Source organism: Dermacentor silvarum, chromosome 6 (genome assembly GCF_013339745.2).
Source record: "Dermacentor silvarum isolate Dsil-2018 chromosome 6, BIME_Dsil_1.4, whole genome shotgun sequence".
Taxonomy (NCBI): domain Eukaryota; kingdom Metazoa; phylum Arthropoda; class Arachnida; order Ixodida; family Ixodidae; genus Dermacentor; species Dermacentor silvarum.
In genome coordinates this window covers 50,458,126-50,476,494 of record NC_051159.1, presented here as the reverse complement: position 1 = coordinate 50,476,494, position 18,369 = coordinate 50,458,126, and the positions used below count along the sequence as shown (strand labels likewise).

The 18,369-nt window shown below is 46.6% G+C and overlaps 1 protein-coding gene across 2 annotated transcripts in view; it reads right to left on the bottom strand.

The window, feature by feature from the left end:
* Window positions 1-18,369, bottom strand: part of LOC119455491 (zinc finger protein GLI3) — a 64,642-nt gene that overhangs the window by 10,112 nt on the left and 36,161 nt on the right. For both annotated transcript variants that reach the window (XM_049668825.1, XM_037716897.2), the window contains exons 2-8: window positions 12,428-12,681; window positions 7,600-7,710; window positions 6,823-7,005; window positions 4,135-4,316; window positions 2,366-2,587; window positions 1,209-1,358; window positions 16-180 (exon numbers count right to left, since the gene is read on the bottom strand). In XM_049668825.1, the coding sequence (XP_049524782.1) occupies window positions 16-180; window positions 1,209-1,358; window positions 2,366-2,587; window positions 4,135-4,316; window positions 6,823-7,005; window positions 7,600-7,710; window positions 12,428-12,681 (1,267 nt within the window). The remainder of the gene's footprint in view (window positions 1-15; window positions 181-1,208; window positions 1,359-2,365; window positions 2,588-4,134; window positions 4,317-6,822; window positions 7,006-7,599; window positions 7,711-12,427; window positions 12,682-18,369) is intronic.

Genomic DNA, 18,369 nt, shown 5'->3' with positions numbered 1-18,369 from the left:
TGAAAGGATGCATACCTCATTGGAATGGGTACGATTCTGGTGCTTGGCCCTGTCCGAGGCATTGCTGAAGGCCTTGGTGCATCCGGGAAACTCGCACATGTATGGCTTTTCACCGGTATGTGACCTCAGGTGTGTCTTGAGGTTCTCCAGGCGAGAGTAGGCTTTCGAGCAACCTTCAAACTGTTTTGTAAAGAAACAAGAAAGCGCTTTACTTAAGAGAGTGCCACCAAAAGTGAAATGCCAGGAGGACTTGCGGATGATTAATTTAGTCCGCTGCCTCCACACTTTCTAGACGGCCTTACAATACCGTTAAAGCTTTTTAGGAGAGAGAATAAGAATGCCTTCAACTTTCACAGTGCCACAGATGCAGATCCTACAGCATTTCGATATTACTGTGCTACATAGCAGGCAAGCACCACCAACACTGAGCACATATGGCAATACATCAGCATCATTGTCCTATATTAAATAGGGGTCATAGAATAACGAAATTTATTAACTGATTATGAAAATTAAAGGAAAATGACTTGCAAATATCCAATCAAACAGAATATTTTCTAATTTGTAAAGAAAGTGAAACATAACGGTTGTGTGGAGTCCATCTCCCAATAAATAAAGAAGGTGAATGCTTATTTACATTATTTGACACATGTATAACACAATTCACAACTGAACTTCCAGTCAACTGGGGAGCTTCGAAATGAGAAACTAAAAGTTGATCATATTTGGCACACCATGACAGTGGTAGTAATGAAACACAGGAATAACATGTCACCAGAAGCTGAAGGAGCGAAGTGTAATGCTATAAACAGCACCACACATTGTTTGAAACGTATGCAAACATTGTGACACTGTACAAATGATAAATTGCTGTAAATTGTAAACTCACAATGCTGCCAACCAGGATATCAATATGTGTCGGTGCACCGCCTGCGCTCTGTTCATTGGCAAAATGCCACACATTGCACATGGTGTGCATCGAGTGTAGAATTCACCAATGTACACCAAAGTTGTGTCGAACTGATGAGTATCTTACACCATGCATCCTTATGAACATTGGCAAGGACATTCTGCGCGCATAAATTATCCACACTTTCACGCTGGCAGGTGCCAGTTTAATGCGGCACAGCCGCTCGATCAAGCGGCTGTCAATGAACGAGGTTTCACTCTAGTAATAACAAAGGTTTTCAAAAGACTGGCATACTTACAGTACACTTGTGAGGTTTTTCTCCTGTGTGGCGACGCATGTGGACAACTAGCATGTACTGTGCCTTGAATGGCTTTTCCTCCCGCGAGCAATCCTTCCAGTGGCACACAAACGACTTCTTGTTGCCGTGAATGTGGTCGTTGTTGATGTGCTGCAAGCAAGGAAGCTTTGTTGAGTACTTTTATAACTTCGGGTGCAAGACCACCATAGTCAAACAGCTGATGAGAGGAAGGTGCTCTCTGCTTCGTTTTTGATGTGCTCCTTCTATTCGTATTCATTTAAATAAAAATATCCTTACAGGACCCATTACGAGGTTTTGCTTGCAAATAAAGGAGGGAGGCTAGCAAAATGAAAAAAAAAATGTAATAGTAGAATAAAAAATATGGCAGCTGCATAACTTGTAAAATGAAAACGAGGTTTGAGAAATAAAGCTAGTCATCTTTGACAAAAAAAAAATAACAAAAAAAAGAAAACGCTCAGTCATAAAAAGGAATATTCTGACAATCACACTGAAAAGAATTGAAAGCACATAATATGAAGCACAACAGATGTAAATCAAGGAGTGCAAATCAGTAAATGCAAGGTGGAAGCAAAGCAAGCACAAGAAAAGCTAGTCATCTTTTCAAGAAAAAAAAAATTACGAACTACAATCCAGATGAAATATTACTGAGCACAAAACAAAATGGATGAAAAGCAAACAAAGATTGTCAGTCAGGTAAGATACGTAATGTTGGCCACACTTGTAACTAAAACAATCACAACTCATCGTTGTTGCCTACTTTCAACTTAGGCATAAGAGCAAGACCTTTTCTCATACCTACAATGTCAACAAATACCAACAATCACTGTAGCATGTGCCAAGAACTGTACCTTTGCATTTGGAAGCAATCAGTGCATCAACATTCACTCTCAACACAGAACTTTAGGAAAGTGGCAAAATTCCACAGATGAGCAATGGTAAAAACAAAAGCTATAAGTTAACTTTCCTCATGCAAGATGTTTTTGAAAAGAAAGGTCACCTGCTCTTATTTGTAATCATGATATATTTGTTATAAGGTTCTCACGGCAAAAGTAAGGCACCAAAGTATGCGCACAATGCCATTGCATCAAGCATTGCGCAATGCACAACATGAACTGTGGGCGGGGGGACGTACTAACCTTGACCAGATCGTCCTGTGTGGGGAACTCGCGCGTACATTCCTTCCAGTGGCAGTTTGTCTCGATGAAGTCGCCCGGTTCATCCTTCATGTCCCCTGAGCCATCCCGGTCATCGTCTACTGACGCACCGTCGATTTCCTTCTTGACTCGTCGCCGGGCCTCCTCTGTGTCCACTGTGCTGCTCACAATGTTGCTGGCTGTCTCCCGGCCGCTGGCAACATCCTGCATTACCGGAAGACAGGATACAACATTATCGCCGATATGCATAATAATGAAACCCCTATACTGTGGAATCTCGTTGATACGATTCTGCATAATATGTTTTTCGAAAGAATAAGTGTTTTTTTTTTCTTTTTCCTGCCAATGTGCCTAAGAGCAATGTATTTTCAGATGATGCGATTTTCGAATGATACGTTGTATTTTCTGGTTTCCGTGAAGATTGTATCAACGAGATTCCACTGTATATAAGGAACACGGATCTAACGAATTACCATATACAATGAAGTAAATCTAGAATGTTGACCACCAATATCAGCATGTAAAGAAAATATGCTCATAATGAATATCCGATATAGCGAAAATATTTCCATGTCAGATGCGACATTGTAATAACGCAATTCAACTGCATATGTAGGGTTACTCTGGAAGCCTTGATAACTTGATAACTTGATTTATTGGCCAGTAGCCTGCTTCCTACATCATGTAATACACGACCCCTATGATTTACTTAATGTTCCACTACCACCACAATGATTGAGTGGTGCTGGTTAAGTACTCCCTGGGATAGTTTACAAAAACATGCAGTACACAAAAGTGAACACACAGTCAGCTGTTACCATAGCTCAACTGGTACAGCATATCATGCTTCATGTGAAGGCCATAGGTTCGGCAATGCCTTCTTTCACTTCATTATTCTTGTTAGAAAAAAATACATCAAGTTTATATAAAACTTATTTTATGTGTTCCTTGGCTTCATTGTTTGTAGGCTTCATACAGTGTGTGTGTAGGGAAAGCTTTTCAGTAAATAACACCTATGTATCCCGCCAAACATTTCCAGCCTGGATATCATGAACACAACGTTTTTCTTCGAGTTGCGGGCAAAAAAAACTTGCTGAACATTGTGATATGTCATGCAAGTAATGTGTGCATATCAAATAATCTGACTGAAGTGGCAGCATTGTGTTATCTGCCACCGGTGATCTTTAAGAAATCTGCATAGCTGAAAAAGAAGACCAGGAGGTATAACGAGCCTTGCTCATTCATTCTACTTTGAATTGAATTGATAAACAATAGATTGCTTTCGTTATAAAAGATGTAGGATAAGATGATGGAAGTGTATAATTGAATGAAGAATTACCATTGACAGAGTAAGAAAAGGGAAGACAGAGAGAAAATGAATTAAGGCAGTTCATGCAATGCACAAAACAGATAACTGGACTAACAGTATCTGTGCCAATGGAAGAGAAATGCAATTCCGGGAAGCAAATAATTATGCTGTATGATGAGATTAGAAAATTTATACGCAATGGAGAAGTCAGACGACGCAAGACAACAGTAAATGGAGATGGTTGGGAGAGGCCTTTGCCTTTAAGTGAAAATAAAAGAAGATTATGATCAAGGCCAAGATGATAGCATGCTACACGAAGGCAATGGGTGGGCTTTTTAGTCAGGCTAGGAGTTTCTCAGTTCGTTGTAGAGATCTATCACAAATCCACTCTATCGGCTCAGAGCATGAAAAGGACATGCGTTCTCACGAGATGTGTTCTCACCTTTGTGTCAACCTTGCCTTGCGGAGCACCCAGGACAACTGGTGCAGGTAGGATGGTCTGAGGTGCGAAGGCACCAGCCCCAGGCAACAACAGTGGCCTCATTAACTGGTTTAGCTGATGAAGTTGCTGCAGGTGGCTTGCCACAGTAGGTGTGCCCATATTCATTGCTGGACTAAGTGTGCCTGGGGGAGAATCAAGGAGAACAAACTAGTAATTAGTATCAGATATTAAGTTCCCAGATGCAAAAGAAGTGTGCATTATTATAAAGTGTCATGCACGAAATATGACTAAGCTCATGTACTGCCTTCGTTGCTTCATAATCCTAATGTCTCAGCGGGAACTGTAAGGAGATTACATAATGTGTATGCAGCAAAATACTTTATACCAGCTTGAGACCCCAGGCCTTGTAAGAACAGTACTTATTTGTGGATCACAAAAGATAGGTGCGCAATTTATGAAGAACTAACAGCATGTGTATGGCAGTAAGTCCAGAGAAGTGGATCAAAAACTTCTCACATAAGGTAATCAAACTGCATCCATACAAAATTTGTTTACAGCTTTTTTTCTTTTTTTTGCATGGGGCACCATTCAACAAATACATTCCCACTTAATGCTATAAATAATGGCCATGGCCATAGGGCAATTCCTGCTGAGAGGTGTTCCATGTGGTTAGTTGTTCAATGCAAGTACCCTAAGCTGCCTAATCTGCCATGATAATCCCGTGGCTACCACATAGTGCAAAAATTAAAAAAACATGCTGATGGTAGACAACACCATGCCAAAAATATATCAATAACACACTCAAAGTAGTTGCCACTTATCTCACAGATATGGCACTTTGAAAGGCCACAGACAAGCATCAGACATGGACACTGCACCACAAATAACTGTTGTGGTGCATATAAAACGGTCCATTTCATTTTTTTTTTATTCCATTGAAGCAATGCTCAACTTGTGTTGTCACATATAGAACTTGGACAACTCACCAATTTGGGCCTTCCCAGTATGAATGCACAAGTAGAGAGAAATAATTACATAAAGGCAGTGTCATTCAAATTACTTTTCAATTCTGGTATTTTAGTTAAAAATGGTGCACACAATGTATTTACCAAGAGACATTTCTGTCAAAAGTGAACAAAGTATGTTCAAGTCATTCCTGGGCTTCAAGTGATAATAAAAAACTACGCAATTACTTTCCCCGCAGCTTGCAGGGAAAAAGGATACACAAGCAATAATTTCAAAATTGTGTAATTACTGAATTTCATCACACGCAAGCAGTATATGGTATGCAAATAATTGATGAGCACTAAAGAAAAAATGCAGCAGAAGGCCTTATGAATCCGCATCATAGACATAAGGTTGTGCAATCAAGATTAATATTTAAAAAATCTCAGGTTTCTTGTGCGACATCTGTGAACATCAATTTTACCTCATTTTTGCTTGTACATTTCACGACCGTTCCTTTAATGCAACAGCATGCTCATCTACTAGTTGAAGATTTTTCTTATGTGAAACACTTTCTTTTAACATATAAAGCCGCCTGCCATTTCTGCAACTATGCTATGTGACTAAGTGGACATTAGCAGCAAATAAATGTTACGACACTGATTTGGCTCATTATCTAAAGGGTGCCGATTGTTATTTACTTTAAGGCACCATGCTGCAATTGCGAAATTAAAGCCAAGCAGCAGTGAAGGCACAACTGCTTAGCCGAAATACGAAGACTAGCACCACTTTCGGGGTGTCCATCCTTAGAATGTCCTACATTAACCTACAAGATACACTGGCATTCCAGAGAACAGTTTCCCAAAAGCGTCACTCTATGTAGCAGTTAGGGACACTGATGGACATTTCAGCAAACGAAGACATTGGGCGACCACGGTAAGTATGCATTGTATTGGAACACAAGAGCTAAAATACTTATTCCAATATCATCATAATGGCCTCATTTTATGTCCACTGCAGAATGACGGCCTGTGCCAGAGATTTACAATTACCCTGGTTCTGCATAGGTGGAACCCATTAGGCCTGGAACCATTAGGCCTTCACCGAATACACTTCCACCCTTGAGTGCGTGTCCCTTCCCTTCACACCTATCACCTATCTGTTCTACGCATTGCCTGCCCAATGCCACATCGTTACTTTAACTTAAACCAGAATATAAATTAAATTGTTTTTGCTCACTAATCCACAGCGCCGCCCTTCCATCTGTTCATTGTGCATATCTTTTCCTGGTACTTACCTTGTTGTGCAGTCCATGACTTGCTTTCAGGTTTCTCAATAATGCTCCAAAGTTTAGGCTCCAAAGGAGTGATACACATGAGAACAGCAGGGGGACTTTCAGTCCAAGAACATCGGTAATCCACCATTTATGTGCTAGAATGCAGTTTGCTGCCATCTATTGTTCCCTATTCGTGATCCCATGAATTTTCGCACTCAAGATCCTTCGTACGTGGCATGCATGTGCAAACAAATATATGATGGATAGCGCTGCAATGCTAATATAGCATATGCATGAGGGTACAGCAGAGGTTCATTCTGGCAGTGTGTTACAAACGCATCCGTTCTTCCATATTCGCGGTGGCACGGTGTCCCCCACTGAGAGCTTTTGCAGCTAACATGGGTTCATGTGCAAAAATGCACATGAACGTGTGACAGTGTATGCAGTGCTAACACGGAATAGCGTACCTGCTGAAAGGTGGCCATATGAGCCACTGGCACTGGAACTCCGGGATCCATTCATAAAGGAAACCAAGGAGTTGGGAGAGAGGCGGATCATGGAACCAATGTCAAAGCCTTCCGAGTAAGGTGAGCTGGAGAGCGCCCGCTTGCGGCCACGTGCTCCAGCTCTGGGACTAGCCAGCCGAGATCCTGCGAGGAGAAGAGATTTGACCAAAAAACGTTACTCAACTAGAAGCGATACCACAAAATCACACTGCTGTGCTTTGTAAGAATCTAAATACTATTTCACAATGCTCATGCATGTAATTCATTGTTGGCTAAGCATAAGCTAAAAAATGTGGTGCAAGAGCCGGTTCTTGCATGCACACACAACATAACACTTGACTGGCAACAAGCTTTCTTGCAGAACTTGCACAGGCTTAGGCAACTCATGGCATGAGTGACAAGCTTTATCTATGTGATAAGGTATAGCTAGAATGGCTACAATATGTCCACCATGCCTTCACAGGACTTTTGTTGTAACCAATGCTTTACGACTATATTACACTTCAATTTGTTTTAAAGTCTAGGTGTAAAACATTTTCAAAAGGTTTTGTTCTGTTTTTTTATATGGAAGGGGTGAGGCTTCACACAACACTGTATTGCAGAGGTGTCTTCTTTATAATGAAAGCTGTCTTTGCAATTTTCCAAGCAGTCATTGTTATGAAACTGGTAATAAAGCCATCAGAGTGGATCTGACCGAATAAACTGCATGCCTTTCATAGGTATTTTGCATAACAATACCTTCGGCTGAGAATGTGATGTCCGGTGTGACAGCTGCACTCGCTGCATGAAAGTCCATAAGACCTCTTTGGCCCAGGGCTGCCATCTGCTGGATGTAATCCATGTGAATTCCTGAAAAGGTCCAATGAAGGATTAACCCTGGGCAAGCACTTGCAATGTCAATGTACTATAGACATGTTCCACACACTACAGAGGAGAATATTACATGAATTTACTGGTTTATTGATCGATTTATGTATTCCTTCTAACGTTTTAGATCATCACACAGGTAATCAGAGACATGGTAGAAAAGCACTAGGAATTGTTTTGACCACCCATGTTTTTTTTTTTGTTTATTCCGTTGTGCGACACATGGTACAATAAGCAGGTACACAAGAATTCTTGCCATTCCACCCACACTGAAATACATTCAGAGAGAGCAGAAATTGTACACTTGACCTCGTGTTCAGTCAATAGAGCGCCCTCTTTGGCATGTAATAATTTGTTAGTAGCAGTTTAGACGTCAACAAGCATTTATTTTGGTTACTGTGCATCGCTAGCACATGCAGGCATGTGCATTCATCCGCATCATAATGTGACCAGTGTAAATAACATTCCAGAAATGAAAAAAGCACTGCACACAATAGGAAAAATAACCAAATTAACAGCCAGGTTAACTAAAAGGCAGTGGGTTGGAAACCGCCTGTCTTATGCACCCGCCGTGAACACGTGCTCGTGATAAACATAAATTAAATTGGAGCACAAGTGTTCTTTTGTGCAACGGCAGTCACACAAAAGTGCACAATTTCATTGCTGCAGTGCCTGCATCAAACAGGGGTGTGCATTCATTCATTTGACGCCCTTTGCTAAGTTTTTTTTTTTTTTTTTGTACAAATAGTATGCCTTGAGGCAACCACCAAATAACAAACACAAACACGCACAAAAAAAAAAAAGAACGTGTCAAGCGTGTGAGCGTGCAACGATCGTGAAAATGATGCCGCCAGGCAAATCTCAGAGCTACAATGGCCTCTTATCGCCATTTTTGCGAGTGCCGACTGCAAACGACCATTTTCGCGGGCCCCAAACTCTCGTGAAATAAGAAAGAAGAAAAACAAAAGGAGGTCTCCAGACAAAACCAGCACCGACCGACCAGCCAGCGATCCCGCGGGCCCATAATCATCGAGCAGCTAGAGCGGGCGGTATGAGCGAGATTTGAGATTGTAGGGGCGTAGCCTCGATCGCGCGAGCCGCACAGCGCGCGGTCCCGCCTCCCGTGATTCGACGAGCTCGTATCGCCGCGACACTCTACGGGCGCGGCAAAGCATTGTGGCTCGAAGAGGAGGGGACGTGACATTCGCGAATGATGGTCGCCTGGCGCATTTCGCATTATTAAAAAAAGAAGAAAGAAAACGAAAGGCTAACCTAGATATACTACCACAGCAGACGTCAAGGAGCCGACCTATAGTCCTGTTTCTCCCACTTTTAAGTAGGGTTCGGCAGCTTCGCCTTTGTCTCCCGAAAATTGGGCATACTTTCTTTCTTTAGTGTTTAACCGAGCACAGATTTCTCGTTTCCTTTCGGTCCCCATATAGCTCACATCTACCAAGTTATCTACTGTAATGAAAAGAGACTAATAAATGAAATTTTGGTATAGATATCGCAATTCTGTCGCATCACCAGGATTACTTGGAGGTACACTAACGCGAAACATTGAATCAATTTATATTGATAAAGTATTCTCCAAGCGGTTATTTCGCGTTAATAGGTTGAAGAGCAAACAAGGTTGTTTCATTTTGGATTTCGCGCCAAAACCCCAGGGCCGTGAGCACGTCAGCGCAGCGTGACGTCACGAAGTGCAAAGTTATTCTGCAGTATTTTGGCCATTTGTGGTTCCAGCAAAAGTTCTTGAAGCTTCCAAATTTCAGTCTAGGGCTCTTTTCGAATACAATGTAGCCAATTTTTTTACCGATAAAAGTTCAACCAGGCCCGAGCAGACGGCGTCAAAATCGATGACGTCACGGCGAGCTAGTGCGGGAATTTTAAGGCGGCGGCGCCACCAGTCCATCGTTTTCTCGTCTGTTCTCGCATACCACGCGTTTTCTCGCAATAAGAGCGGCTTTTCTTTATATTGTGGAAGGATAATTTACCGACACAGCTCAAATAATTTTTCTGTTTAAAGGCAGACACTACTTGCGCCAACTTACAGTCACTTTAGCTGACCAACAAGATTTCACTCATTACCTTAGTAACTGATCACTTCCGAGTACTAATTGTGAAATTGAATCCGAGTAGTAATGAACTCATCTTCTTCAATATCCATCAAGCAGAAATCCTCTGCTTAAGAATAGTTTCGAGAAATGTGTCCCCAACTATGCGGAGAAATGCACTTACGTTCCTATCAGCACTGTGTAAAAGGAACGCTGAGAAGTGTTGAACATCAATGCGTAACATTTCTATTTGAAAGATTTAGCTTACACGCACTAGATGTAGAAAGGAAAAGAAAAAAAAAAACACTGAAATTGATCGCCGAAATCCATGTCGGTTGCGTAGTACAGCCGGCGTCGAAAGTTACGGGGCCTAGGAATCTAAGAAAACACTGGATAAAAAAAGGAAGAAAGAAAGAAATACACCTTTTTGGGCCGTATCTTAACCCCAAACAATATTCGTCATATGTCTTAATTACTTGCGTTTGTTTTGCTCAAAACATTGTGGCGCTCGCTACTTTCCTGTCAAGAGTGCAATGTCCCGCTGATACCGTTCGTGACCTAGAAGTATACCAGGCGCACAACGATAAAAGAGACACGCAGTAACATAGATGACGATTACTGCTTAGGGAAAAGATAAGCCCCAAAATGGTGCAAGCTTTTCTTGGAGCGTATATGCGAACGATATAGAGTACTTTACTTTCAGGTTTATGGGAGCCGCCATCTTCGGCTGTTACGCGAACTCAGTTTTGCGAGAGCTCAGTGATACGCAATCAACATGGTCATGGAGCAGCTAACGTATCCGCGAACGAACATGTCCGTTCATAGCGATATACAGTTTCACCAGCTAGTCACTAAAACTGCTCGGAAATGAAACGTTCTTCTCAGATGCCGCGGTCCGTAAAGTATTTACGCCGGCTGCACGCGGAAACGGCGCCGTTGACCGCGCCCACGCGTGCAACAACATTCGCGCGGGGGCCGTTGGTAAACCGCGTCACTGAACTGCGCGCCGCTTTCTCTCGGTCATCAGCCGTGGGCGGCGCGCGCACAAACGTCCCGCGAGCACTCACACCGGTGCGCTTCTCCACCCAAAATAGACACGCGCTCGCGCACTGCCTGCGAAGCCCGAATGGAACGCTTGTTTTAGAGTCGCTGAGCCCGCGCCGAAGCACGCCCGGTCGAGACGACGAAGACGCGTGCAGCGCGTGCATGCCAGTGCAGCAACAGCAAAGCGGGCGGCGGGTGCTGCCTGGCCTCCGCGATCAGATCCGCCGGCGCGCTGCGGGAGCAGATCGCGGAGGCCACGGTCGCTGGATCGAGCTACGCTCATCAGCCGAAAGGTGCGGTAGGAATGGTGGCGATGCACGCCCACACGGGCTGGCCGCCGGAAGGCATTGGAATGAAGATGCGTCGGCGGTGGCGGTTCTTCAGCGATGAGCGGAATGGAGGAAAGACAATGCGGCGAGCGCTGCGCAACAACGCGAGGCCGCAGAATGGAGGCGAGCTGCTGCGCCGAAACGTGACCGCGGCCACAGCGTGTACCTCGATAGTGCTCGGCAACCGAAAGCAACATCTACTCGCGCCAATGCTTTTGCAAGAGAACGTGTCGGAAAGGAGCCACAACACGTATCAGTCGACTCCCGTTAATACGAAACTTGCGGACCCGTACGGTTCGGTCGAATTATCCAAAAGTTCGAATGAACAGCGGAAGAACGAACTGAATTCAAAGCTTTTCTTGTTGTTGTTGCTTGAAGTAGTTGGTACATGTCTTTCTGCTTCTTTCTATTGAAGCACAAGCTCAACCAGCATGTGGCAAAAAGCGCCAGCAGACTGCTAAGCATGGGGGCGTGACAGCACGAAACAATCAAGAACAGTTGGTTTCACGGGAGGAACGATCGACCGTCGGCGACCAATAAGATATCAATAAAAAAGCGTCCTGCGTAGGGAAGCAGTAGCACCGTCTGTTGAATTTCGTTGTGTTCTCAGGCTCGTAGTAACGCTGGGCGTATTAGGCACCTCTAAGGTTGGATTAACTGAATCGACATGCCTTCGGCGTTCAATCTAAACGAGTTTTCCTTCATAGTAACGTAAGGTTTCGCGTCTGGACTTTTTGGTGCATTCGAATTAAGCGAGAAGTCGAATTAACGGGAGTCGAATGTAGTAGATATGCGACCGTATGTAAGAGGCTGCTCGCCCGCGATGCTCAGTGCGCTAAAGGCATGAGCAAAGCTGGGGCAATTTTCTTTAAGGGGTCTAGAGGACAGGTGCCGCGGTAAGTAATACACATGTACAAGTGTAGCGGTTTGGGCGAGTTGATGGAGAACTTCAGTTCTTCGAGGCTTCCGTGTCGAACCGTAATCCTGAGCCTTAATGGGCCAGCTCCGTTTTGCTGGAAGGAAAGATGTACAGTAGGACTAGATTTTTGTTTTCTTTTTCGCGCGGTAATGCAAAACTAAAATGCATGACTCGGCGTAGTTATCGCACGCCAAACAAAGGCAAATGATCGCAGGGACAGACGTACGGCTACGCATGTCGCCAGCTTTCTCTCCTTTTGTTATCGTTCTTAGTTCGATGTCTACACCGAATCAGTGCAGCCGCCAGTGTGGTGTGCGTATCAGTCTCTCAGGGCAACGACGAGTACTCACCCCGGTGATCGAGGGGGCTGAGCACCCGCATCGCCAGCGGCGGGCTCGCCTGGAAGGGGCTGTACATCTGGTCCATGTAGGGGCTGAGCCGGTACGGTGACTGCAACGCCGCCGCCACGGCCGCCGCGTCGGCGCTCTGGCGACGTTGCTGCTGCTGGTGCTGCTGAACCTGCTGCTGCACCTGCTGCTGCTGTTGCTGCTGCAGGTAGGCCATGTCCTGCAGTCCAGCAGTCTGAAGGGCCGCCCCGGCCAGTCTGCGAACGGGAAAGAAATCGAGCGACGTTTGAGGAGAATGCCATTACAGTAATTTGACATCGTAACTGTCACGAAAACGCACAAGCGTGAACGTACAAGAGATTCGAAAGCGTGCCAGCAACTGCCTTCAGAGAGGTCCATCAGGTTCATTTGCTTGAGGCAGAAAGACAACCGGCAGAGAGGCGACAATTAAAGGGAAGGCAAGGTTGCTTGTTAACTAGGGCCGGTATAATGTAACGTTTCCCTTCGCTTGATTACACAGATGAAAGCAATATAACTATGAGGGAGCATTGCGCCACACGATTGAAGCCGAACGAGTCGGCCCAACACGTTATCGTCACGTCAGAGCGCGCGGTAGGTTTTAGTGCTCCCCGGTGCGTTTACGCTCTGCAGGCGGAGCAACCGAACGATTGCGCATCGCTTAAATACTACCGCAAACCTGACATTCTCGGTCGATACGCCGCGACTCCGAGGCCACGCGTTGGGCCGACTTCTCGGGCGGAAAGCGAAGACAATGGCTTCGCGACAAGTTGGCTTGCCAAGGCAGGCTTCGTGACGTAATGCTACCTCCTAGTTCAGATGCTTCCTCCATGCTCGATCATCCACCGTTGATAACACGCGCGGAGCGCCGCTCGGTCCACTGACGAAGCGCGATAAGCAATGACATCGGAATAAAATCGTTACATTATGCCGGACCAAACAGAACGTCTGCCTGGCCCCCCAACGCTGGGGAAGGGAACCGGGGATATCGAGTTAGCGAGATGGAAAGGGTAAATGCTGTCAGCGTCGAGCACTGAAAGGTGTTCTCATGGAGTGCCTCCACTGCTTCGTAAGCCGATCAGGTCGTTTCATCCGATCATCAAGCCGATCATCTCACAGGTCATTTGCAACGCTGTCGAAGGTACGAGGCGTACATAGGCAATATCCTTGCACAGCGGAATATAGTTCCGAGCGTAACTGTCTGATTACAGGCGGGATTAGAGAGCTTTATCTTTGCTTGGTACATGATACGTTACAGCGATAGGTGGCATGTGAGGATCTTTACGCATCCGCGTCGTATGCCACAAATTACTGTGACGGTGAGCGGACGATGCGGCGCGGATGAACACATCTCGAGGGGCATTCGGTCTTCCTATTGGCTAAGAAGTACCGCAGCTTCCACTGTGCTGCGAACGACTCGTGAAGTATAGAGTATAGGTCAGAGGTGAGAAAGGGATTGTCTCCCAATGCCAAATCGGTGCAATATGTAGCAGAATAGGTCGTCGATGCATTGATTCTTTTCGAAGCTAAGACATCGCATGCAGCACTATCAGCCCTTCCGACAGAGGCCAAGGAGACAGAAGGGGGCCACGGTGGACGGCAGTCGAGGCGGCGGGGACGCAATGAACTGTACGACTCATAACATCGTAGGAACTCAGCACCAGGCGACTTCCTCGAAAACGAGAATTGCGTACTTAGCAATCAGACAGCGCTGAACCGGGTAAGCAACCGCAAAGAAGTGCCGAGTCTACTGACACTACTAGGAAATCTTGCCAACGTGGGACGGATTACGGCAGCTACATAAAGAGAGGAACAAAAGAAGGCGCGTGACGTCGCTACGCGGGGACTTTCGATGTTGACGGAGCCACCTCTGGAAATGCCACAGTCAGCCCCACGCGCAGTTCGGGGGTCAACCGCAACCACGACGGATGCGATAGCGATCCGCTCATTTCAAGGCAGAGCAAACGTCAGAGCTAAGCAGCCGGCCATCGCGCCCCTGCGTGTCTCACGAAGCGCACGATTCGAGGAGGCAGGCGTGCGTGCCCGAGGAACATTCATCAGCGAAGAGAGAGTAAGACACACACGCGCAGACACACACAACTTCAGCGGCACCACGTGAGCCGGTACGCGGAGGGCGACTGCACGCTCCGGACCTGCAGTCAAAGTCAGCCAGAGAACAAAGGACTGCGCGAAACGGAGCAGTGCAGGAAACGGCAAGGAGAGGGCAGCCTTGCAGCCGACGACGCGTTCTTTTACGAACTCGGAAGGGTGACATCTTGTGAGACGGGGGAGGCACACAGCTGGACAAAAGTGAAGAATGCTTTCAGACAGCAGCGTTAAGCAAGCTGAACGTCGAGTATTCACAGAGAAGTGGTTCTATATGAGAAAGTGGAAGGTTGGCATTATGCTCTGCAGTCCATAAAGGGAGCACGGCTCGGCGCCACTATTCACACCTTGTCGCGCACTAAGTGTATCAGAGGCCGAGAGAGTGATGCGGCTGCAAACTAGCTGCAGTGGACCATTTAGTTATTTCGATGTATCTTCGCGTATAGTGCACTTGAAGCCTACCCACCTTTCATTTCCCCTTACCCGTCCCCCAGTACAGGGTAGCAAACCAGAATGTCTTCGGGTTAACCTCGCTGCCTTTACCACCCCGTTTCTTTGTCTCTCTCTCTCTCTCTCTCACCCCAAAAGCAGTTTTTTTTTCTTTCCCAGTTTTTTTTTTTTCAGGTTGCTACATTTTGTTTGTTTCTTTCATTCATACTGTGAAACCCTATCAGTGATGATTACAGGGATGGTTGCAATCATAGTCAATCATACGCAGTCTAAATACGCACTCAGGTATACAGCAACACAACGCTGCAGCATACCAAAGAACACAACTAAAGCACTAGTTCAGTGTCACCAGGCATCGAGAAAACGTTTATCGCAATACTCGCAGAGCTCGGCTTTGTCGCACCAACTCCGCGAAGCACAGTGAAAGCTACGCGCAGAGGCTATCGCCATGCAAAAGCAGGAAACGAAAACCAGAAGTAAAACACACCGCTCGACGAGTTATTGTGCAGCGCGAAATAACGAACGACGACGTAGCCATGATGAACAACCACGATGAACGACCGCAACATTCCCGATACAGCGAGTTATACTTTGCCGCACAACGCAAACGCGGCCATCGCAGAGGAACAACGATCGCTTGCCGGAGAAAGCGAGAAGAAAAAAGAAACGCACCATAGAAGGACGCGCTTTCAACCAACAATTATAACGGCTGGTGGCACCGTAAAAGGCTCGCCTTCATTTGCACACCGACCCGGTCTAAGTCGTAAAGGGCGAAGGCAATCGGTTACTCCCGCTGTCCACTGCGAGACATATATGCAAATTAAATGCATTAAAGGGAAGCAAAGGGCTGCGCGCACGACGATTTAGCAACCATGTTGCTGATGTTGCCCAGCGCCGACCGGAGAGCGCTTCGGTCACGTACGCGACTCGCATTTACGCAGTCGGTGCGGAATTGGACGGTCGCCTTTCATTAACCGTGAGAGAGACGAGAGAAAGGGTAGAGCATGTGTGTAGTGAGTGAGCTCGAAGCTGCTCCGATGCGCGAGCTGCACTGAGTTGGCCCCCGGGTGCGGTGACCGGGAGGCGCAACAGTGGGGAGATTAATATCGGCAAATGTATGCGCATATATGCGCACCAGGACCAGGCTTTGTTTATCGCCGCGCCGCATCGAACTCGTGTTGCGGAGAGGCCGAGATAAATGGCGAGAGGATCATAAATGAGCCCGAGTTAAGTGCCGGAGAGAGAGAGAGAAAGCTGCGTACTCGGCCGCCGCATATACGCTGGACCCGCGCAATCGCGAACAGCGCTGGGCGTTGTCATGTCGAGGCAAGTTTGAAATCTACGGAGTGTCAGCAGCAACAACAACAACAAGGTTTTTGCAAAACTGCGTGCGCCTCACGAAGGGCTACCTAGATGGGTACTACCTAGATAGGTGGCGTTGAGGAGCGAACCCCTTTCAACGCCATTCGTCGTAATGGATGGCTTGCACTGACGTCATCGTAGCCGTCATGCTGGTGCAACGGCACGATGATAAGCTGGCTCCCTGACGTCACGTGAAAGCTATCAATACTGAAAGAAACGTCGAGAAAATGGGTCTGATATCTTGTGCAAGGGAAACTGCGTTTATATCTGATAGCGCTGCACTGGGCTTTTCAAGGTACCTTTCACTACGAAGAAAACCGATATAATGGTAAACTGGTGAGCCGATGATGACTGCTAGGTTCACATCAATCAATCGATCAACGTTTACTTATACCGATGTTTGGGGCACGGACAGAAGGCCCAAGAGAAGCCTTGACTGGGGCCGTACCTTGGAAATATGGCATATATGTAGTGGTAACAAGCTTACAAACCGTACAGAGCGCAAATTTATAAGCCTACAGAGTGAGTTCATCGATGCAGCATGGCTCTTGCAGAGATACAGTATAATTTTTTAAAGCAGAGTTGTAGTGTAATTCGTTATGACGGTCGATATAACCAAAGTTGCAACCGGTACATCAATTATTGTCCACGTCCATGGCTGTTCGGGCGTTAATTACCTCGAACCATGTGACGCCACTCACGTACGACAGCCAAGCTAGAAAAAAAAAAAAAGTTTGCAACTCCAAAGTACGACTTTCGCTACAACGAATGTGTTCTATGGAGGTACGGGCGGCGCGCGGACCCATTATCATTTGGATGCTCCTTTAAAAAAGAACGCGAGTCGCAATTTTTTTTAAATTTCTTTATTCGGCCGGGGGACTTCTCGAAAGGTATTTCTAATAGAAAAATGAAGAAAAGGCCACTGAACAAGCACCCGCTGCCCTGTGTTATGCAGGCACTGCGGTAGTTGCGTAGGAATTTCAGACGCGAGCTAGGCGAACGTCCCTGTGTGTCAATTGAACAGTGATACTCGAATGTTGGCTACATCGATAACCGATATTGCACAAACTACACTGAGATCCTACGCTTCATCACGCTTTACTAATCAGAACTGCACGAATCACGACCTTTGAAATCTTCGCGATGGGAGTGGCGCAGTGAAGGGAATTTCCAACTTGCTCTTTCTCGAGCGTGTCACGTTGGCACGACGCCGACAGGCGAGAACGTAGGCAGACGACAACGACGACCGGAGGCCCGACCGCGCCACGTTCGCGACCCGACGAGCAGTGTCACGACGCCCCGTCGCAATCTGACCCAACGCGCCCGCCCCCCATTAGGATGATGAGGGAAAGGGGAGGAGGCGAGACATTAAAAACAACGCCGACGGCGACAGCGCTCGACCCGACGACCGTCGTCATTCCTAAAGCCCCTTTAGTCGTTCCGAGCCCACGGCGACACAAGTCGAACAACTTCGCCCGCTGCTCCGGAACTCTCGCGGAGATTCCGCGCGCAGCCTCCGACGAGAAAATTGCCATGCGAACGCGCTCACTCGCGCGCGCAGCCCAGCTACATGCAGCCGGCGCCAGTGCAGCCAGGCGTAGCGGAACGCAGCAAAACGGCTGGCGGAGAGATAGAAGAGAGTGAGGGCGAGTGAGAGGAGGAAGCTCCTTCTTGCACCAAAAAACCCAAATAAAAAGCCTACGTTGCTTCATAAGCTTGCTGGAAGGAGGTTTACCCTCCCTCCCAACGTCCCGTGCCAACCAAACACCCTCCCGCCTGCCAACCTTTAACAAATGGGCAACGGGAAAGGGCACGCCGGGGGCAAGTACACGGATGCTGTGTGGAATCAAGAGAGAGACGGGAGAAGGTTATCGGCGAAGGGAGTCGCCGAACTTCTTCCCCCACCTTCGTCAGGTGAAAGAGGTGGCTCTGAGAAAGAAGAACCAGTTGCGAGGAGGTGAAAGGGGGCGAATAAAGAAGCTGGCCGATATATAATGAAATATCTGCGC